Source organism: Sorex araneus, chromosome X (genome assembly GCF_027595985.1).
Source record: "Sorex araneus isolate mSorAra2 chromosome X, mSorAra2.pri, whole genome shotgun sequence".
Taxonomy (NCBI): Eukaryota; Metazoa; Chordata; class Mammalia; order Eulipotyphla; family Soricidae; genus Sorex; species Sorex araneus.
In genome coordinates this window covers 363,424,379-363,446,812 of record NC_073313.1, presented here as the reverse complement: position 1 = coordinate 363,446,812, position 22,434 = coordinate 363,424,379, and the positions used below count along the sequence as shown (strand labels likewise).

Below are 22,434 nucleotides of genomic sequence, written 5' to 3'. Positions count from 1 at the left end.
CCCGAGGCACAGGGGGCCGCCCGCCCCAGCCCTGACCCGGGGGGAGCTAGGCCCAGGAGCCTAGAATGTTCCTGAAGGTTCCACTGCACTAGCAACGTCTCGTTGGGAGCTGGCCCGGGCCTGCGCCCAGTCCCCAAGGGAAGCCCCTGTGCCCGAGCCTCCCCTCCCTCCCACAGGCCTTCCCCGGGGCCCCACCCCGATCCTGCCCGCCCAACACCCCCACACCCACCTCGCGTTCCTCTTTTTCCTGTTTGCCACAGGTGGCAACGCGGCAGCCAGCAACGACCCCGAGATGGATGGGGAGGATGGGGTGTCCTTCATCAGCCCGCTGGGCACCCTCTACACCCCTCCTCTGAAAGGTACCCCTCTTCCGGGGACGTCACGACCAGGGGGGCTCTGGCCAGGCTCTCCGGCTTCAGTGGAGACCCTCATGGGTTGCGTTCCTCCCAGTGCACTTGCCAGAAGTCAGGCCGAGGGCATGGCCCTGTCCCGGCGGTGGACATGACCCCTCAGACCCAGAAACCAAGCCCCCAGATCCTTCACAGTGTTACCCACATATCCTGGGTCTGGGTGCCCCTCACAGACGCACCAGAAACTCCAGGCACCAGAGGACCCAGGGACCAGCACCGAGGGGTGAGGGTGGCGCGCGGGGGGTGGGGGGTCTCTGGGGCTCAGGGCTGAGCCTCCCTCCTTGTCCCCAGTAATGGAGGGTCACGGGGAAGTGAACATCAAGCATTACCTCAACTGCAGCCACTGCGAGGTGGACGAGTGCTACATGGACCCCGAGAGCCACCACGTCATCTGTTTCTGTGACCACGGGACCACGCTGGCCGAGGACGGGGTCTCCTGCGTGGGTGAGGCGGGAGGGGGCTGCAGAGGGTCCCTGTTCCGGGGGAGAGGCCAGTTCCTCAGCCTCTGCTGCAGCCCGGAGCTGCAGACACACAGTGAGAATGCCGGGCACGCCTCCTTATCTCCTCTGGCGTCCCGGGGCCTCGGGTCCCTGCTAAAATGCAGTGTCCGAAAGCACAGGACACTCCAGGGACCTTCGGGGTCTGGGAGGGGGGAGAAGGGGACTCAGCCTCACTCCATCACGGGCCAGCACGCACTGGGGAGGCACCAGCTGGGCTTATGGTCACTAGGAATCTCTTCCTGAGCCCCCCGGCTTGCCTCGCCCCTCACTCCGTCACTGTGCGGCCAGTGGCTTGGCCCGGAGTCCGGAATCGGATCTGTGACCCTCTCGGAGCTGCTTCTGCTCTGTCCTCTGAAGAGGAGCTGACAGGAGTCGGGGGACAAGGAGGGCCCGGGCCAGGGGGGCTGGGGGGCATTTCAGACTCAGGGACCCCTCAAATGGTAGCCAACGTGGTCCCCGGTCCCCCTTGGGGACCTGTCTTCCAGTGTCCCCCACCCGGGAACCCCACCTGCCGCTCTCGCTCATCCTCTCCGTCGTAACCTCTGCTCTCGTGGCTGCCCTCGTGCTGGCCTTCTCTGGCATCATGATCGGTGAGTGGCCCAGAGCCTGCCACCCTGAGAGCTGTGGGGACGGGGGGCGGGGAGTGGGGAGGCTGCTCTGAGCTGCTGGGGGCCATGCCAGGAGAATCGTCCCGGGCTGCCTCCTGTCTCTGGACTTGGGGGGCCTCCTAGCAGTGTTCAAGGGACCCTGTGGGGCACTGGGGATCCAACCGGGGTCAGCCACGGGCCAGGCCAGAGCCCTCCGGAGCCCAGCCCCAAACCACAGCCCCATGCGGAGAGTTGCAAAACATCTGTTCTCAAATCAACTTATGGTTAGTAAATGTTTGCTTTGTAGACATAATTTCATTCCCTGCGGTATAGAATGTCTCTGCCAAAAGATTTCCCGGTAGATAAGGGGCCGCCATGGGTGGGATGGGGGGTGGAAGGAGCTTCTGAGGGGCGCCTGACTCCAAACCTCAGGCTCACGGCAGCGGGTGGAGGCGCCTTCCTAAGGGAATGGGTCCCCTTGAGCCACCAGATTCCCTTTCAGTGCCCTGTGGGTTCTGCTCAGTGCTGGCAGGGCTCCGGGGACAAATGCAGTGCCGGGGACTGAACCTGGGTGGGCACTTGCCTCCTAAGTGGCAAGGAAGATCCCCCGCTTTCCAGTGTCTCCAGCCTGACACTAACTTCTTTAAAATCTTCCATGGAGGGGCCGGAGTGATAGTACAGTGGACGGAGCATTTGCCTTGCACGCGGCTGACCTGGGTTCCATCCCCGGCATCCCATCTGGTCCCCCCAGGACCACCAGGAGTAATTCCTGAGTGCAGAGCCAGGAGTCACCCCTGCACATCGCTGGGTGTGACCCAAAACGCATAAGTACACTGCCGGGGCTGGGGCCTAGCGTGCTCCCTATCCGGGCCTGGCATCAGGACACAGCTCTGAGGCCCCCCAACAGTACCAGGTGTGGCCCTGGCGGCCCCCAGCAGTACTGGGGTGGCCCAGGAAGTCCCTGGCCGCACAGAGTCTGACAGCATCGCATCCTGTGCACCTTGGCACTGAGCTGCAGGCTCAGGGGGCCGAGCATCACCATGGGGGCCCTCAGGCTTCTGAGCACTGCTTTGGGACCCCCCTCGATAAGGAAATTAATCAGTGTCCACTTTCAACAAGATCATTATTTTGTCAGTATTGTCACCCGTCAGTTCCAATCCATGACCATCCCCAAACGTGAGGGAACGTGGAGAACTCAGGAAACAGACCCAGGAAAGCTTCCTGGAGGAGGTGGGCCGCCCTGCTGGCCTTCAGAGGCTCGGCCGCTCCCTGTCTGTCCCCAGTGTACCGCCGGAAGCACCAGGAGCTGCAGGCCATGCAGCTGGAGCTGCAGAGCCCCGAGTACAAGCTGAGCAAGCTCCGCACCTCCACCATCATGACCGACTACAACCCCAACTACTGCTTCGCCGGCAAGACCTCCTCCATCAGCGACCTCAAGGAGGTGCCCCGGAAGCACATCACCCTCATCCGGTGAGTGCTGCGGCCCCACTTCCTGGGGAGCACAACCGGGAAGGTTCTAGAAGGTTGGATGTCACCCCAAGCACCATAGACTCGGCTGGGCACCAGCCTCCCTCGGAGCACCCCATCCCCCCCCAGGGAAAGGGTCGGATAATGCCAGCGCCCTCGGGGTGCACAGCAGCCCCTCTCAGCACCCCATAGTTTCACGGCAGTTGTACCACGAGAGAAACAGAATGAACCGGAACTTCCTTCACAATCATTCAGACTCCTACTCCCCATCCCGTGGAGATGGAGCCGGGTGCTCCTCTTCCCAGTGCTCCTCCTCTGAGCATCCTGCAAAGTGTCTGCCAGCCCCAGGGCATACAGCCTCCCCTGCCAGGGCCAGGCCAGTGACACAGACTCAGGGAACTGTCACCCCAGCCGGCCCCCCAGGTCCTAGAGCCAGAGGCAGGCATCCTCTGGGAACTTTCTTTTTTTTTTGGGGGGGGGGTGGGTTGGGTCACACCTGGCGATGCACAGGGGTTTTTCCTGGCTCATGCACTCAGGAATTACTCCTGGCGGTATTCAGGGGACCATATGGGATGCTGGGAATCGAACCCAGGTCGGCCATTTGCAAGGCAAACGCCCTACCCGCTGTGCTATCACTCCAGCCCCAACTGGGAACTTTCTAGACAGCGTGCAGAAACCAAAGGGTGGCCGGGCAGCAGAGCAGGCCTGGGCCAAGGGGCTGCTCTGCTAGGGGGGGGGGGGACATGAGCCGCGCCTGGGCCTCTCTCCCGGTCGCCCCCCTGCATCACCCCACCCTCTGCCCCACAGAGGCCTGGGCCACGGCGCCTTCGGGGAGGTGTACGAAGGCCAGGTGTCGGCCGTGCCCGGCGACCCCAGCCCCCTGCAGGTGGCTGTCAAGGTAAGAGGCGGCGGCTTCCTGGGTCTGAGCTGGGCCTGCGGCCTCGGGGGGCCTGGGCTGGCCTGACACCCTCCCTCACTGTGCCCAGACGCTGCCGGAGGTGTGTTCAGAACAGGACGAGCTGGATTTCCTCATGGAAGCCCTGATCATCAGGTAAAGCCGCCCCGGACACCCTCTCCGCCCGCGGTGTGGGGACATCTCGGCACACGGGTGTCTCCGAGGGAAAAGTGGTGCCCCCCGAACCTCTCCAGAGGGCCAGCCCCAATGACTGTCTCGGGAGAAAACAGCCAACCCACGCCATCAGGGCCCTGGTGATCCAGCTGATGACTCCTGCTGTTGGTCAGTGTCCGCAAGGCCACCCCCAACTCAGGGGACAATGGCGGGGAGCAAGGGGTGGCAGGGACCCAACTCGGGGCCTCCAGCCCCTGAGCTTCTCCTGGTCCCCAGCACACCAGGGAGAAGCTAGAAGCAGCCTCTGGATGACTCCTCTGCCAAGCCTCTCGGGTACTGGGTGCAGGAGAGGCCCCTTGCCTGGTGGGAGGGCACCTGCCACCCCTGCTGCGTCTCCATCTGGGGTCCCAGGACTCACGGGGAACCTTAGTCCCTGACGCTCCTGGTGGCCCCTTGCTTAGTCGGATAAACCTGCCTCGGTGCCCTTGCCCAGCTCAGCATCTTGCTTTAGCAGTCACTCATTTTCCTGCTTATGCACACGGTCCACGGTGGCGGCAGAGCCTTTGGCAAAGAGAAGGTCCCAGCACTCGGGCTCCCCTTGGAGATGCCCCCACTCCCACCGTTATGACCTGGGTCTCAGCTCCAAGGGTCCACCTGGAGGCCCCTGAGCCCCGGGCCCCTGGGGAGGTCAGAGCAGAGAGGAAGCCGGCTTGGGGTCCACGCTCCTCTCCCCACGCTCTGCCCCTGGCAGCTCCCCAAAAGCTGCTCCAAAGGTCGCCCCAACGCCTGCCTGGGCTGGGCCAGGAATCCCAGTGAGCCGCGGGAAGCCGTGGGGTGCTCTCTGGGCCCCCACCCACACTCTCACCCTGTGGGACCCGCTGCCCCCGGGGACGCACCCCGGAGATCCTCCCTCTGGTTTGGGCCCCACCTGGGAGTCCCGCGAGCCCCCTTTCCAGCAGGGCAGGCGTGTCCCGGCGGGGGCCATGTACTCAGCACGCTGACCTCCGCCCTCCTCTGCTCCGCAGCAAATTCAACCACCAGAACATCGTCCGCTGCATCGGGGTCAGCCTGCAGGCCCTGCCTCGGTTTATCCTGCTGGAGCTCATGGCGGGAGGAGACCTCAAGTCCTTCCTCCGGGAGACTCGTCCTCGCCCGGTGAGTGAGAGTGAGACCCTCTCCCTGGGCTTGAGCATGGAGCAGGAAGGGGGGGTGGGGGAGGAGGGGAAGGGGCGGGGCAGAGGGACAGGGAAGCATCTCCCAGGTGGGTGTCAGCACCTGGGGCCCAGGACCTCGGACAGAATGGAGACGACAGTCTGGCGGTCCCTGGGCCATGGTCCGAGCCAAGTCCACCTTCCCGACTTGCTGATTCTGGAAACAGAGTGGGACGTTTGTGCCAGCCGCCAGCCCAGCCAGCTGGCCACCGCGCATTCTCAGCTCCCCGGGGCCGGCCCGGCCTTGGGATTTCCTAGCAAATGTCAGTCCTGAAATATTTCGGGTGGGGGGGCGGTGGGGCTGAGGGGCTGGCGCCTTCTCGAGGAAGGCCAGGGAGAGCGCGGCTACGTCATTGGCCGTCGGACTAGTCCCCCAGAGCCGGGGATGGAAACATCATTGCGCCTCGGTGGACCTGTTTCCTGGCCTGGGAAAGCAGAGTGGGGGTCTCGGGGGCCCCGAACACACGGCGGACCCTGGGGCAGGCGGGCTTCCTCGCCGACTCCCGGGGCAGTTCCATGCAGAGAGGGTGCTCTGGGGAAGCCTGTGGCGAAGGGCCTGAGGGAACCCAGGAATTCCCACATGGGGTGTTTGAACCCCACCGAGCCTGCTCTGGGAACTCCCTCTGTCTCTGTCTCCGTGTCTCTCAGTCTCTGTGTCTCTGTCTATCTCTCTCTGTGTGTCTCTGTCTCTGTTTCTTTCTCTACCTCTGTCACTCTGTCTCTGTCTCCCTATCTCTGTCTCTCTGTCTCTGTCTTTCTCTGTCACTCTGTCTCTCTGTCTCTGTCTCTATCTCTCTGTCTCTCTGTGTCTCTGTCTTTTCCTCTTTGCTCTGTCATTCTGTCTCTGTCTATTTCTCTGTCTGTCTGTTTCTTTCTGTCTGTCTCTCTGTATCTCTCTGTTTCTCTGTCTGTGTCTCTCTATATCTGTGTTTTTCTGTCTCTCTGTTTCTCTATCTGTCTCTCTGTCTCTGACTCTGTCTCTGACTCTGTCTCTCTCTCTCTATCTCACACACACACACACACACACACGCACACAAACGCACGCACACACGCACACACACCCTAATGTGTGCCGGAGCAGACTGATGCGTGAGCCGAGGGGGACCTTTACTCTGAGCGGCTAAAGGCAGGGGTGCGCACAAGCACGGCCCGCAGCTGGCCTCACGTCCGGAGCCTCCTTCCCTGCAGAGCGCCAGGCTCAGGGAGCCTTTGCCCGTCGACGCACACCCTGAATCCTCAGCGAAGGGCTCAGCCCAGATTCCAGACAGCTGGGAGCCGCGCCTCCTCTCCTCTTCCCAGGACAGAAAGCGTTTTCCTGACGAGAGAGGAAAATCCAGTGTTTCTACTGCGAGGGGCACAAAGATCCATTTCCCTTAGCAAGGTTGGGCTCCCTTTTCCCCGAGGGTCTCTGGACAAGCCAAAGGCAGCAACTCTTTCTCAAGAGCCCCCGCATTCCCTGGCAAATCTGTGCCCCAGCGCTGGTGCCAGCCCTGAGCTGCGTGCCTTGGAGGGGTACAATGTTCCCTCCGTGCCTCCCTTCCTGGGCCTACGCTGACCAGTGACACCATGCGGGAAGGATGGCAGAGCAGGTATAGGTCACAGAGCCTTGTGTGTGTGTGTGTGTGTGTGTGTGTGTGTGTGTGTGTGTGTGTGTGCCGGGGATGGGGGTTGAGGGGAGGGTGGCACAGGAGGCCGGGCAGCTGCCAGCAGCCAGGTAGACTGCTCACCAATTCCGTGTGCAGGCTCCATGTGGAGGCTCTGCATGCAGTCCCCGTGTGCAGGCTGTGGGTGCAAGCTCTGTTGCAGGTGCTGTGTGCAGGCTCTGTGTTCAGGCTCTGCATGAAGGCACTGCGTGCAGGCGCTGCGTGAAGGCTCTGCGTGAAGGCGCTGTGTGCAGGCTCTGTGTGAAGGTGCTGTGTGCAGGTTCTGTGTGAAGTGCGTGTGCAGGTGCTATTGTAGGCTCTGTGTGAAGGCTCTTGTGCAGACACTGTTAGTAGGTGCTGTGTGCAGACTGTGGGTGCAGGCTCTGTGTTCAGGCTCTGTGTGCAGGCTCCAGGTGCAGACACTTTGGCTCTGTGTGCAGGTGCTGTGTGCAGGCTCCAGGTGCAGACACTCTGGCTCCGTGTGCAGGTACTGTGTGCAGGCATTGTTTCAGGCTCTGTGTGAAGGCTCCGTGTGCAGGCACTGTTACAGGCGCTGTGTGCAGGGAGCTGTGTGCAAGCTCTGTGTGCAGGTGCTGTGTGCAGGCTCTGTTATAGGCCCTGTGTGCAGACAGTTATAAGCTCTGTGTGAAGGCTCCGTGTGCAGACTCTGGTGTAGGCTCTGTGTGCAGGTTCTGCGCTTGCTTGTGTTCTGAGCACCTCTTGAAGTCTTCCTCACCCCTTTTCTGACATCCTCTTCTGGGCAGCTCCATTTTAAGCCCCTGGGTCCTATCTCCTCCAACCCAGCTGCTCAGCACTCCCCCGAGGGCTCCCCCTGGAGTGTGGGTAACTGCAGTGTGGAGCTCGGCCTCTCTGAGCCCTCAGCCTTCTCACCTCTCCCACCAAGGCGACGCCTCTTTCCCACCCACCTGCTGCCCACACAGGATGTTGCTTCCAAGCTGTGGGTCTTGCTCATTGCGTCTGAGGCAGGCGGCGCCCTCCGCTGTGAGCTCCCCAGAACAGAAGCAGGGGCCTAGCGAGGAGTCCCTTGCTCCCCCAGCCGACCACACAATTGCTTCAACAGTACCAGGAGGCCCGATCTGTGGGGAACACACCCAGCTTGCCTAGACGAAATCCCAGTTCAGCCAAAACTAGTCAAGCCATTCCCCAAATCCACTGACTCAAACAGATACCAGCATTGGGTTGCATGCCCTGGACAGGGTACTGGATCCCTACCTCCTTGGGGACCCCAGAGCTCACTTGGGGGCAGCACAGTGGAGCACTGGGGGCTGCATGATGACCCACTGCTGCAGAGGCGGGCATCCAGGAGTTGAGGGACACCAAAACAGGACATAGGGCCAGAAAGAGACTCGACAGGCCTTCAGGAAGCAGGGGTGGGCTGCACCCAGAGTGGCCAATATCATTTGTACAAAAGACAAATCACCCAGAAAAGCCTAAAATCAGTCTTGAGCTGCCCGGTGTCTTCCAAACAGTTCTTCTTGTTCAATCCTCCTTAGGCAAGCAAGTCGAGAAAAAATAATTTTAAAATATTGTTAGCACTTTAGAGGATCTTTAAAACAATATTATCCCTCTGGGTTTTCCCCACAAGGCGTGTTTATAAAGTGGAATGGGAGGGAGATGGAGAGTTCGAGTGTTTATGAAGATTGAGTGAAAGAATGGCAAAGGCAAATGGCCCTTCTCGGACCCTCCAACACGCCTGAAGTGTACAAACACCGCGCCCGTCCATCGGAACAACACTCTTGGGTTTGGGGTGGAACCCAGGCATCTGTTTTTCTTTATTTTATGTATGTGTGTGTGTGTGTGTGTGTGTGAGAGAGAGAGAGAGAGAGAGAGAGAGAGAGAGAGAAAGAAAGAAAGAGAGAAAGAGAGAGAGAGAGGGAAAGAGAGAGTATAGCTTTGTTATATTTATTTTATTTTATTTTTAATTAAGATTGTGTGGTTTACAATAGCACTGTAGCACTATTGTCCCATTGTTCATCGATTTGCTCGAGTGGGCACCAGTAATATCTCCACTATGAGACTTGTTACTGTTTTTGGCATGTCGAATACACCACGGGTAGCTTGCCAGGCTTTGTCGTGTGGGCGGGATACTCTTGGTAGCTTGCCAGGCTCTCCGAGAGGGACGAAGGAATCAAACCCGGGTTGGCCACATGCAAGGCAAACGCCCTACCAGCCGTGCTATCACTCCAGTCCATGGTTTACAATACTATTAATAATGGTTTCTCATGCATATCAAAAAGGATCTTTTGTTTTTGTTTTTTGTTTTTTGTGTCACACCCAAAAATGCTCAGGGGTTACTCCTGGCTTTGCTCTCAGGAATTACTCCTGGTGGTGCTTGGGGACCATATGGGATGCTGGAGTCAGTCATGCGCAAGGCAAACACCCTACCCACTGTTCTGTTGCTCAGGTCCCCAAAAAGGGTTGTTTTTTTTTTTAAGCCCTCAATGCAGCTTCTCCTGAGCAGCCAGGCACCCAGATGGAACGTGGGGAGGGAGACAGGCTCTGCGGGTGCCTCGGAAGCTGGTAGTTGGAGTCTTGCCCCCTCGAGCGTTGGTGAGAATATTGCCTCTGTCTCACGCAGAACCAGCCGTCCTCCCTGGTCATGCTCGACCTCCTGCACGTGGCTCGCGACATCGCCTGCGGCTGTCAGTATTTAGAGGAAAATCATTTCATCCATCGGTGAGTCCCGGAGGCTCCCCCTGCCTTGTGAAAGCTGCTCTAAGCATCTTGGGGACCCACACCCCAAGCCTGTGGTTTCACGGGCTCTTCTCCAAAAGGTTGTTTGCATGACTTGGCTTCGTTTGCCTCCCAGAAAGCAACTTATGTGATCAGGAATTTATTTGTCCCCTATGGAAAATGGGTGGCATGAACCAGCCATGCCAGTGCTCAGACCTCTGTGGACTGTCCTCCATCCAGCCTGAATCTCACGACAGAAGTTTCTAGCCCCTGAGTCTTTCAACATTTTCCCCGTCTCCAAAGTGGGGTTCCTGGAGGGGAATTAAAGGAGCTCGTTATTTTCACACATTCAACGAGAGTCTATTACCAAACCCAAGTTCAGAGGCTCATTTCTCATAGGACAATTTCTAGAGAGTTGATGGGAGGCAAGAGATTTTATTCAGGGACTAGGAACGTGAGCTGCAGGCTTGTGTCCCTCCCCAAACCCGTCTCCCTCTCATTTTGGAGCCAGAGGTCTGTATAGGGCTGGTTGGGAAGTATGTTAGAGGTTAAGGCCCAGACAAAGCGGGGAGTTCTGTCTCGAGGCTGTGGGGGCTGTGTCAGTGGTTCATGTCTCCTTGGAGGAGGATGCGCTGCTCCTTGTGGCCCCGTCAGGCCATACTCCTCCCAGGGGGCCTGCTCTTGGCTCTTCTCCATGGGAAGGAGGAGTCCCTGGGCATGGCGAACCTCAGCCATGTCTTCAGAGGTTCTGTTATTTCAGTTATACCATCCATAACTGACCCTGGTTCAACAGCAAACACCCAGAGCACAATCGTCCAAAGAGATTGTAGAGGAGGTAGGACCCTTGCCTTGCATGCAGCCAACCCAGGCTCTATCCCTGGCACCACACAGGGTCCCCCAAGTGAGAAGTGATCCCTGAGCATAGTGGGGTATGTCCCAAATCCCACCGGACACACACACACACCAAAAAAGCAAACACTCAGAGTGTGAGAAGATCTCTTAGAATTAAGAGGCAAAGCAAAGACCAAAGGGGAACTAGAGAGCATGCGAAGTACCTATATGTGACGAACAAGATGGAGTCTTGAACGCCTGCTCCCTACAGGGTAGCTTGAAGCCAGGATGCTGTTCTGGTCGTCTTTGTTTAGTTAGGATTTAGTGGGGTTAGCACAAACTGCGTTGGCTAAGTTGATTTTCTTTCTAAAAGACTCTGAAAGGAAGTGTAATGTTTCTTTTCCTTCTGAGCTCCGCGTCTCCTTCCCTGAATGCTCCCTGTTTTGAATGGTGTTTGCTCTGAGACCCGTAGTCCCCGTGGAAAGCCATCTGCAGCACAGTGCTCCCCTTGAACACGCTGATGTCTTTCTCAGCTGACAGTTTGCTTCTGAAAACTGAAAAGCCCAATCGATTGTGAGGCTCTTTGCAAAGCTCTTTCTAATGATTTCCTTCGGATTGAGTAAATTACAACGCAGTGGTCTAATGGGAGTGTGTTAGCCATGTTTTCAAAAAATATACAACATGCCCCTGATCATTAGAACATGTAAGTCCAAGAGAAGACAATGAAAGTCGCTTTATGAGTTTAGGGACAGAACTACAAGGCAGTCAGAGTGAGGGAGCCTTTCTTCCCTAGACAAAAAAGGGAAATTCAGTCAAGGACAATGCTCACCTTTGATTGCAAGGTGAACTCACTCACTTTGTTTCAGTCTTTAACTCTGACCTCCTGAGTTTAGTCTCAGATGTGCCACTTGATTCTAACCCTTTCCAGCTTACACCTTGCAGTAACTGAACTCATAAGGAGTGAGACCAGGGTTTCCTGTCCTGTCCGAAGCTAGACTTCTGCCCCAAGTGTCACAAGTGTCTGAAACAGCTGGTTTCTGGCTTCTGATTTCTTGGGAATGGCGAGTAAGGATAGCGTGTTGAGTGCCAGATTTCTTCAGTGTTACAGCACTTTGTTTACAGAAAAACAGAAGGTCAGCAGAGAGCCCCATTGAAGACAGGGACCCCTAGCCTTTCTTCTAGCACCAGCTCTTGCAGTCGTTTCTTTTCTCTTCCAGGATTTTCCACAATGCCTGCAACTCATGACCTGCACTTACATACTTAACATATTCCCACCCCCTGATATCTGTTATGCCCAATATAAATGACAGTTTGGAAACGGATCAATCTGATTGGTTACAGCATGACCAATCAGATTACCTAGATAACAACCAATCACTTAGGTTGCACAAGGTGCACTCAGATGGTATACATACAAGTACTTACCTCCCTCACTCCCACTAAAACAAAAGGCCCAGTCTGGTATTGCTCTGGCCCTTTGGGTTGTATTTAGAACTTCTGTCAGTGTCAGCTCTGTGTTTTCTTGGAGTTCAGACATGACTATGCTCTACTTTGGAACCCATCACCTTTCCATCTTTCATTGAGTTGGGACTCTTGCAGAGAATCTCTTGCTGTGATCATTTTTAGTTTTTTCATCTCCACCCATGTCAGTCGGTAAACATGCCCTCTCCCTGGTGGAGGGAGCTTACCCATCTTCCCTCTGATATTTTGAAACCTGCTTTGACTAGAGCCAGTGCTCTGTTATTAACACTATCAGGATCACATTCTCCCAAACCACCACTTCCATGTATGTGACTCATTCCTGAAGGTCAGAGATAGGCCCCAGCGTAACTGTGTGTGGCTCCTTTTATTGTGTTTTAGAAATGAAATGATCAGAGATCAAATAAAGCAGATATGAATAATCTACCTTTTAAGCTTGACTTTTTGAAGAAAAATGTAGAAGCCTTTTTGCTGGAGTAATTAGTAGCAGGGAAGTGTCTCTCACCAGCTCACACTGATGAGAAGGTCTGCGGCACACACCCATGACAGGAATTACCTCTGCTTCTCACCCCGCTCCGCCACATGTGCCTTGGGACTCTACACTTTCATAAACACTCACCTTCCGACCTCAGAGCACAACGCCCTCCCTGTATCCTCAGTTAGATTCCATCTTTCCTAGTAGATGTTTCCTTTGGACATGGTTAATGCCATTTTGAGAATGAGGTGCCACTGTTTTTAGCATGCTCTGTGATCTGACATTCTTTCTTTCCATTAAAATTCAAGATCCGCTTTTTTTGATAGGGCCCCACAGAGGGTATAGGAGTCACTCGAGCCACGTTCCTCAGGGTGTGTCTGACACTGTGCTTGGGAACCACCAGAACTGTCCCCTAGTGGACCCTTGCTGCCAGAGATCAAAGCCAAGATCTTGCATAAACTGGCTGTTGCTTTGCCACTTGAGCAAAATAACCAGCAACCTTTGTGTGCCCATCTGCCTGACACCTTTCTGGGGTCACACAGATGATCCCTGTTCTATTTGGCTATATTAATGGCTGCATAGCCCCCTGTATTTTTCCTGTGGTGTCATATGTGTAAGTATTTATAGGTGCGTTGAGGCATATTATACATCATTGTTCCCCAGCTCAACTTTTCTGGACCAGACCAGTGGCTTTGGCAACAACCATCTCTTGCCCACCTATCTCATCACGCTGTCTTCTGAGACATAATCTTCAACCAGAACCCATTTTAATATTCTCTAGTTTCTTTACAGTGTCCTTCTCTACCAAAGATGAACAACTTCATAAAACCAATGGAAAATTTTTAAAATGCCATCTGTGTGCCTAGGAAGTATTTTGTCTCCTGTCAGGGACTTGGCTATTGGTAGAAACCAAGTCCCCCACGCTAGCAACGTCTCTCGTTCCCTCATGCTTATCAAAAACAGCTGAACCAGTACCCATATGAGTACCTGAGTCCTGGAAGGTCTTTGCTTGGGCCTTTCAGGCATGCCATCTGGAGGATGCAAAGAAGATGAGATAACTTTATAACTTAAAGGAAGTGATAGCCACAGGCCCATGATGTATGTAGAGCTTAACACATGCTTTAGATGTGAAAGTGTGAATACCAGAACCATCAGATTTATTTAAAAATAAAACTAGGCTGTGCTGGAGATTGAATGCAGGGATAAGGCAGCAGCCTTGCATGCCATCGACCCAGGTTCTGTTGCTGGCACTGTATCTAGTCCCCCAAGTACTGCCAGGATTAACCCTTGTGCAGAGCCAGGAGTAAGCCCTGAGCACTGCAACATGTGGTTCAAATCCAAAAAGGGAAGAAAATAAAGGAAACTAGAAATATTTGAGAGTGCCCAAAGTACAGTATTTTAGAAGTCACGGATTCAGTATTTTAGGATTTATGTTGTTCCAAAAGTCTCCTTCAAACAACGAGAAGAAACCAATCAGCAAAAGTTACAGAACAGCAGCCTGCTTTAGTCCTAATTATTTTTAAAATCAAACAAGGGAGGTAAAAGTTCCCTTTGTTTCACAAGGTTGTTGTGAGAAGGGGCTTTGAAGCACTGGGAACCCCGCATAGCACCTAGTCACAGGCCAATAAATTCTGGTTTCTATTAAAGTTTTTTACATTATTACAGCCCCATCAAACATTTTCAATCATTTCTCCTAATTCTTTTTCACTTCCAGATTTTTTGCTTCTGCCATTTAAGGGTCCAGAATTGATGTGGCCATCTCTTTCCTGCTGAAAAACAACTCGGTAAAGGAAATAGAAGGCCAAGGAGCGAATTATTCAAACTTTAAATTGAACATGAATATCCCAGGGGAATTTTGCACCTTTATCTCCCTAAGACTGAAATGGAAACATGCCTTTTCTCATTTGTTTTCCTTCTCAGGGACATCGCTGCCAGGAACTGCCTCTTGACCTGTCCGGGCCCAGGCAGAGTGGCCAAGATTGGGGACTTCGGGATGGCCCGTGACATCTACAGGTGAGCCGGCAGGCCCCTGCTCGCCCTGGGGGGCTTCAGTCAGCTCCGGGACCTGTGAACCAGCAGCCTGCAGTCCCGGGAGGTGGGAGCTCTTAATGAATGCCCAGGCCCGATGGCTTCTTTCTGGGCCCTCTGTAACTGCCAGCTGTGACTGACACAAGTTCATAATGAGACCATCTTCCTGATTCCAGCATACGATTCTAGCATATTCTGGGTCACAGGCTCAATTGAATATTTGATCTGCAAGAGACACTTACTTAGCATCTGTCCTCACCACTCAGGCATTTCTGAATGGCTGTAGCTTCCACTGCAGACCCCTGCAGACAAGTTCAAGCCCCACAAAGACCCTACCCTGAGTCCAGCCGTCAACCTCCACTCACACCAGCACACCCCAAAGCCCCCACCTGCTCAACTCTGCTGTGTCTCTTCTTCCCCATCTTAGCCTCAAGTCTACTTTTAAAGGCAAAATACAGGGGCCAGAGAGATAGGACAGCTGGTAAGGTGCTATCCTTGCACACAACTGACCTGGGTTTGGCTCCCAGCAACCCATATGGTCCCCTGAGCTCTGCCAGAAATAATCCCTGAGCACAGAGTTTAGGAGTAAGCCCTGAGTATAGTCAGATTTTCGCCATCCCCCCAAATAAAATACAATAGGGGGTTGGAGGGATAATATGGTGGAAGGCACTTGCCACTGACCAGGGTTTGATTTCAGCACTTCATGACCAGGAGTGATCCCTGTGGTTCACCTTGCACGCGGCTGACCTGGGTTCGAGCCCCAGCATCTCATATGGTCCCCCGGGCACCGCCAGAAGTAATTCCTGAGTTGCAGAGCCAGGGGTAACGCCTGAGCATCACCGGGTATGACCCAAAAAGCCAAAAAAAAAAGGAGTGATCCCTGACTCTAGAAGCAGGGCTAAGCCCTGACCACCACCTGATGTGACCCTCAAACCGAAAGAACTAGAAAAAGGAAAATTTGATCTACTTCTAATTTTTGGAAACTTCATTCTCCAGCACACGGCCCCGTGCTTCTCTTCCCAGCTGGCCTTCCTGTCCTTTCCACCCAGCTGCTGACCTTGACTTGCTCTCACTGCCTGCGTGCCCCGTAGCTCCGCCTCTCGGACCCCGGCCCTGGGAGGCAGGCGGCAGCTGTGCTGGCCCTCGGGCCCTCTCTGGAGAACACAGAGGCGTGCTCCATCTGCCAGCATGCCTCACACTCTCCAGGGGGTGGGGGATGGGGCTGAGGGATGTGAGCCAACCAGTCCCCTCGGGGGCCACCACCTCTCCCTGGCACATTCTGTTCCCCTCCCCCACAACCATAGGGCTCCACGATCCTCCTCCCCCTCCTTCCTGGAACAACCCTGGGGTCAGCCCTAGTTTCAGGCGCAAGCACATGACCCTGGCTCTGCCTCTCCATCCTCAGCTCCGGTAGCTCCCGCCCCCACCCCCCAAATCTAGGCCTCCCACCACCCCACTTCCAACAGCCAGACTGTCCCCCACAGGCTCTGTTGTCATGTGTGGGGAATAGTCCGGGGTGGGGGCTTCTATGGCACTCAACACCATCAGCCCCCCTCGATGTGTCTCATGCCCACCTAAGCAAAACAGATCAATTCTCCATCCATGACACCCACGGCTCATGGCGATGGGGTGTGGCACACCCTGTGGTACTCAGGGCTCAGTCCGGGCTCTGTGTCCAGGGGCCACTCCTTGCAGTGCTCAGGGGAGCATATGGGATGTCAAGGATTGAGCCTGGGTCAGCTGCTTACTAGGTCAGCACCCTACCCACTATCCCACTATACTATTTCCCTGGCCTACCCACTTCCTTAAGTATGAGGTTCTGTACAGCAATTGCGTCTATATCTGTTTCTTCCCCACTCTCTGTCTCTGTCTCTGTCTCTGTCTCTCTCTCTCTCCCTCTCTCTCTCTTTCTCTCTCTCTGAGAACGATGACTTATTTATGTCTTCAGCACCTGGCAGAGTACCCAATAACCCACGAAATCCTCAGTCCATGTTGACTGAAAGGATTAATTAATCTTGGCAGCTGGCAGGAAGTTACTTCCCCTAGGTCGCCCACCAGGAGAACGAGGGGCAAGGCGGGAGGTGAAGCTGCCTTGAAAGGTGTGAGTCAACCTAGTACCTTTGATCAGCGCTGTCATTAAAGCAATTCTGATCAAAAGTCCTGACTCCTGTGCATGTAACACCCTCCCCACTGCCCCCAGCCCTGTGTCTCCCATCTGATGTGCCTGGATTTTGTTGGTGCCTACCTTGAACTCATGTGGTAGACACACAGAGGGCGGGAGGGGTGTCCAACGCACAGACTCAGCTCTATTCTGGCTCCCACCGTACTGGGTTGTGTAAAAACACAACAAAGAAAAATAAAGGGAAGGGGCGAGGAGCGCCTCACTGCACCGAGCCAGGCACAGGGCACAGTGCAACGGCGCTGACTCTCCCGCCACGGAGTTCGGTAGTCTCCAGCCACTTCCCCCACCCCGGGGAGGTTGATGGCGATGACGAGGCAGGCGAAGGGCGAAGGAATGGAGGCAAGACAGTTGGTCTCAATCGAAGTTTATTCCAATCTCCTCTCTCCATTCTCCTCTGATTCTCCTCCTGCTTCTTCTTCCCCCATCCTACTTCATTCTTCTCTGGATCTCCCCTGGAACTCGCCAACACTCGCTCCCAGCCCCCTCCGCCACCTTAAATCACCCCCCCCCCCGCATCCGGGGGCGGGGCTTATGCATAGGTGTGGTTACAATCAATAGGGGGTAAAGTTCTATCCCTTAGGGGATGCTTTCACTAGGCAGAATCTCTTTCAGCAGGACATCTGCACAAGAGAGGAATCTCCTGGGTGTGTTTCCCCTCTCTTTGTCCAACTAACATATAAGTATTCATATTATAAATCATTTTGTATGGACATAGCAAGAGATGCATTAAGCTTATAGAATTGCTCTCCGGGGGTCACCTCGATCTCAGACTACAGTGCTCAGGCCAGATTAGTCTTTCCTAGCCCTAACAGGGTCCTAGTCTCGTCATTGCTTCTGGATCATGACATAACATGTCCATGACCAAGCTTTTAACATATAGTTAAGCATTAGGCACTTTGGTCAGGCCCATCTCGATGCCAGGGTAGCACATAACTCACCGCTTGCCCTGGGTCCGTCCCGTCCCTCGTCGGGACCCTACTTTTGGGGGTGCTAGGAAGTAAGGGCAGCTGAGGCTTAAGTCAAGAAAGCAGATGCCCAGGAATGAATAATATGTGAAGCCAATTAAATCCCATGTTACCAAAGCATATTAACAACTGCCTTTCTTTGTCCATACAAAAAGGATATTATTTTAAAGTAAACTATTCAAAAGACATAAGAGAGGAGAAAGACAATATTAACTTACAATACAAGTTCACTGTCCTAGCAAGGTCTGACCTTACAAATTAACAGATTTTGATGAGAGGAAGAGCAGATAAACTGGTAGAAGTGGTTACAGATAAACAAAGGAATGGGAGTGACTCGGGAGCACTTTGATGGGTGTGACTGATATACCTAAGCTCCTAGTGGCAAGGGGAACAGGACATACCAATGTAGTCTAGAATTGTTTATAGATTATTACCAGATAAACCCAAACTCTGTGGCAAGGGAGAAAGGACAAACCAATGATATCCAACACTGGGTATTGTCGGAAACAGACTGTGAGCATCAGGGTGGAGTTGGGCTGTGGAGTGAATCAGAATAAACCAAGCCCATTAAAGATCTCGGGCACAGAAGTCTGCTAGCCATTGATTCAGTCCTTCCTGCCCCCTGCAGGCTGTTTGGTCCCCTAGTAAATGACACTCACTTCGGAATGACTCCCCGCTCTGTCCCTGGACTACAGAACCCTTGTTTTCCCTTTGACGGGTAGATGTTGGTGAGGCCACTTTCTCAAGCTGCCTGGAGCTTCTGCATCCCCCATCCAGTTGGGTTTCTCTCTCCTCCTGCAGGGCCAGCTACTACCGCAAGGGAGGCTGCGCCATGCTGCCGGTCAAATGGATGCCCCCCGAGGCCTTCATGGAGGGAATATTCACCTCCAAAACAGATACGTGGTGAGTCTCTGCTGCCCGCCTCCAGTCTCCCTTACAGGGTGCCCATGGGTCAAATAGACCCACGCTCTGAGGGGGGCGAGCCCCCCTGCTGGGAAGGCTAAGAGAGAAAACCATCTTTCTCCAAGGGAATGGCAGGATTTTCTCCTGTGGAATAATATTTCATTGCAAATACACACACATTATCTTTAATCATCTATCAATGGGTATTTGGTGGTTTCCCTCTCAGCTATTGTGACTAATGTTGCATTGAAGATTTGGGGAAGGCTGAAGATAGCTCCACAAACATGAATTTTGTTTCCTCTGGATAAGTGCCCAGGAATGAAGATCTATTTGTAACTTTCTTTTTTTGGTGGGGGAACCACACCTGGAGATTTCCAGGGCTTATTACTCCTGGCTCTGTACTCAAAGATCACTATTCGTGGGGCCCAGTTTCCCATATGTAGTGCTGGGGATCAAACCCAGGTAAGGCAAGAGCTTGTGGCCCCAACTATGTATAACTTTAGGAGGCACCTGCTTTTCGATACTGTTTTTCACATTTGACTAGAAGAGCAACACATAATTTTGGAGCTGGGGGTGTAGCTTGACGGCCAAACACCTACTCTGCAAGTGTGAGGCTGTTAATTGGACCTCTGGTACCACCCTGCATGTACTTCATGTAATCACAGTGGCTCTATTGTCTGGGACCTCCAATGCCACAACAAAAGGTATGATGTCTGCACACGGCAGCCAGGTATGTGAGACGATCACTGCTACGTGTGCGAGCCCTGCCATGGTGACCCTCTGGCATCAGCAAATAAAGGGGTGGGGGAAGCAGGGGACTCGAAGAAATGTTCAAGGACTCAGCTAATCCATGCTCCCTCCTGGAACAGGTACACATAAATAAAAGGAATCCTGTGGTCATTTAGTGGCATAAAATCTGAAGGGCAAGAAAGACAGCAAGACAAAATTTCCAAAACTGGGATTTTTATGGAGAAGAGGTGCCTTCTTCTCTAAGGAATTTGACTTTGACGAGGTGACATCAAGTTCCCAAAGCAGTTTTATTTACTCCACCTGAGAGCCCCAGGAATTGGGAGTGCTGAGGTTCTCTGCAAGTAGCCAGGGACAGGAAGAGGAGAGTCAACTTCTTCATGTAGTACCAAGGGCCTCGGGGTCTTCCCTGGATATAGCACAGAAGTGCAGAGACCAAACCTACAGTGTTCCTGGTCTTGGGCACAGTCACCATCACGGAGGGGAATTCTCTACAAGAAACAGAGGTTTCTTTTTAGTCAACCTGCGTATGTCTCCTCCCACCCCACCATCGCCATCAGTGCCAAGAGCAGGGACAGGAACAGACAGGACAGAGCAGATTCTAGAATGTTCCCTTGGAGGAGCTGAGCAAGGAAGAGAAACAAAGTTCCCAGAGGCGAGCAATGTTCCCAGTTCTCTAGTCTGTTTCCACCTGACCACTGCCAGGTGGGAACAGACTGGAGAGGTCTCAGGCCTGTTGTCCAGCAGCCTGCTGTTGTCCACCTTTAAGGAGAAGGGCTTGGCAGGTGGCATTGGGGTGAGATGGGACAGTGACACAGGATTTCCTGATGAGTCCCAGAGGTCTCCTGCCCTCTGCCCAGATTGGGGACCTTAGGCTCAGTGGCAGATGTGTCTGTCTGTTGCTTTTAGCCACCGAGTTAACGTCACTTGCCACAGTCACCACAGGAAACACACACCCACTGAGGCGAGCGTGAGTGCCTCCCCCGGAGACCCCACCAGCTTTGTGATGTCACCCTCTTAAGTTACAGCCTTTCAGCCAGGGAGCAGCTAGTCTTTGCAAAGTGTCTGCTCCAAAGAAAGCGAACATACAAGAGGTACTCCAGGGGAGGGAATTGCAGAGTGAAGAACACTTAAGAAAACAAACAAACTATGGAACTATGGATCAGAGAAAGCTCACAGGGCTGCTAAGTAGATGCTTTGCAGACAGGGACCCTGTTCATACCAGCACCACCTGGTTGCCCAAGGCTGGTGTTATCCTGGGTGCTTGCACTTAGGTTCTTGCCTTCAAGCAGTCAAGACTGAAAGCAAAGGAGTGGAGATCAAATGGCTGAATTCAGGAAAGATTTTATTTCAGGAATGGGAAAGGAAATCAGGGAAGCTCCCAGATTCTGGGAGGGGTCTCCTAAAGAAGGACTCCACACATAGGCAGAAGCCTTCTCCTTTCATACCTTTTGAACCAAGCTGGGTGATTCAGCTCCTCCAAGGGAACATTCTAGAAATCTACATTTCTTTATTATGTTCCAAGACTGTGGAGTGTTAAAATGAGGGAGAGATATTGAGATGATTTGTTAAGCCCGGGACTCTGGGTTCCCAAGCAGTGAGATGGACAGAGACATGAGCAAGATAATGCAAAAGCAGAAGATTTATTCCAGTTAACTGGGGTCAAATATTTCACACACAGAGTGGTCTCTTGATAGTGACCCCGACTTTCAAGTGCAAGCAGTTTATATCACTGTATCACTGGCATCCCATTGTTCATCAATTTGCTCGAGCATGCGCCAGTAACATCTTCATTTGTCCCTGTCATGTGCTAGTGTAAGCCAATGTCATCTGCTTCCTCCAGGAACATGAAGAGCACATTGTTGTTACTGTTTTTGGCATATTAAATATGTCATGGGTAGCTTGCCAGGCTCTGCCGTGTGGGAAAAGTAAATAAATATAAATAAAGAGGTACTGTGGCTGCAAATTCAGCCACGTGCTCCCGGAAAAATTGCATTGCTCTCTTCTGGGAATTTTGTTTTATAGTTTCTGGATCTTGGCTGTTGATGAGATTACATGGCGCTGGGGGCAGTTTGTGGGTGTGACTGCCAAGCTACTGGAAAACTGGGGATCTGAGTGGAGGAGGCCCAGTCCCAATCTGAGCAGGCTTGGAGATCTCAGCCACAGGTCCTGCACACCTGGGTTCCTGTGTCGGTTTGTATAGTTTTTATAGGGTTTGATTACACAAGCAGTATAGGCCTTATTGCTTCAGAAAAATCACCCACCAAATAAGGGTATCTGGCAAGTGTCTAGGGTATATATTGGACTCTGATAGGCTTCTGGTTGCTGGATACATGCTCCATGGTTTCTGGAACCTTGTGATTGATTGAGCCCACTAGCTGGGCCCAGGAACTCTCCAGGTGGGTTCAGGTTGGCTAGTTATACATTGTCTGATTTCTGGGAAACTGAAACCGTTTCAGTTTCAGGAACTGAACCTGAGGCCTACTTGAGTTTTCTCATTTCTTTCACCTGTCATGGCATCAGTTTCAATCTTACAGATTCTTTCCTGGTGTCAGGATTCAACAGGGCCTCTGTCATCCGGGTTCTGGGACACTGCCTAGATCACTCTCATGACACACCATACCAGGTCATTCCCTTTCTTTAGGGCCATATCCTTAATCTTGCCCTGACTGTTCACCTTTGGTCCTTATCACTGGGAGTAGCCCAACACCTCCCCCCCGCAAATGAAACAAAAACAAAATTGGAATATCCTAAGAAAGACAAATTATTGCGGTCATCATCCAAGGGTGAAGCATCCTTTAACTCCATGTTTTCAGCAGGGAGGTTCTTGGAGAGCAAAAGAGGAAGCAGAGTCCCAGGGAATGGATCTCGAGCCCGCTGGGGCGCCTGACACTGCACAAGCTCCCTCCCTTTGGGTGCACAGGGAAGAGGGTCAAGTGGGGGAGAGGAAGGAACAGGACTGCATCTGCCAGGAGCAAGGCAAAGGCAGCAGGCAGAGATGATGCTCAGGGCTCTGTCCCGACACGGGGAAGACGATGCTTGGTCTCCATGATCTTTCTCCCTCATGCTTCCTTACCCTATGACCTCACTCTAATCCTAAGGAAAACCACAGATCACAACCTGACATCCTGTAAAAACCCTGAGCCATACTCCTTCAAACTAGGTCACCCCAACAAGGAATCTGAGATGTGACCAAAGTTCTCATGTAGCCTGGATCGGCCAGTTCCGGAGACGCTATTATTG

At 53.4% G+C, this 22,434-nt stretch overlaps 1 protein-coding gene across 2 annotated transcripts in view; it reads left to right on the top strand.

Moving 5' to 3' along the window:
• Window positions 1-22,434, top strand: part of ALK (ALK receptor tyrosine kinase) — a 701,082-nt gene that overhangs the window by 663,491 nt on the left and 15,157 nt on the right. For both annotated transcript variants that reach the window (XM_055121497.1, XM_055121498.1), the window contains 10 exons: window positions 261-359; window positions 702-854; window positions 1,396-1,500; window positions 2,781-2,967; window positions 3,772-3,862; window positions 3,951-4,015; window positions 5,059-5,188; window positions 9,487-9,584; window positions 14,287-14,379; window positions 18,343-18,444. In XM_055121497.1, coding sequence (XP_054977472.1) covers window positions 261-359; window positions 702-854; window positions 1,396-1,500; window positions 2,781-2,967; window positions 3,772-3,862; window positions 3,951-4,015; window positions 5,059-5,188; window positions 9,487-9,584; window positions 14,287-14,379; window positions 18,343-18,444 — 1,123 coding nt within the window. The remainder of the gene's footprint in view (window positions 1-260; window positions 360-701; window positions 855-1,395; window positions 1,501-2,780; window positions 2,968-3,771; window positions 3,863-3,950; window positions 4,016-5,058; window positions 5,189-9,486; window positions 9,585-14,286; window positions 14,380-18,342; window positions 18,445-22,434) is intronic.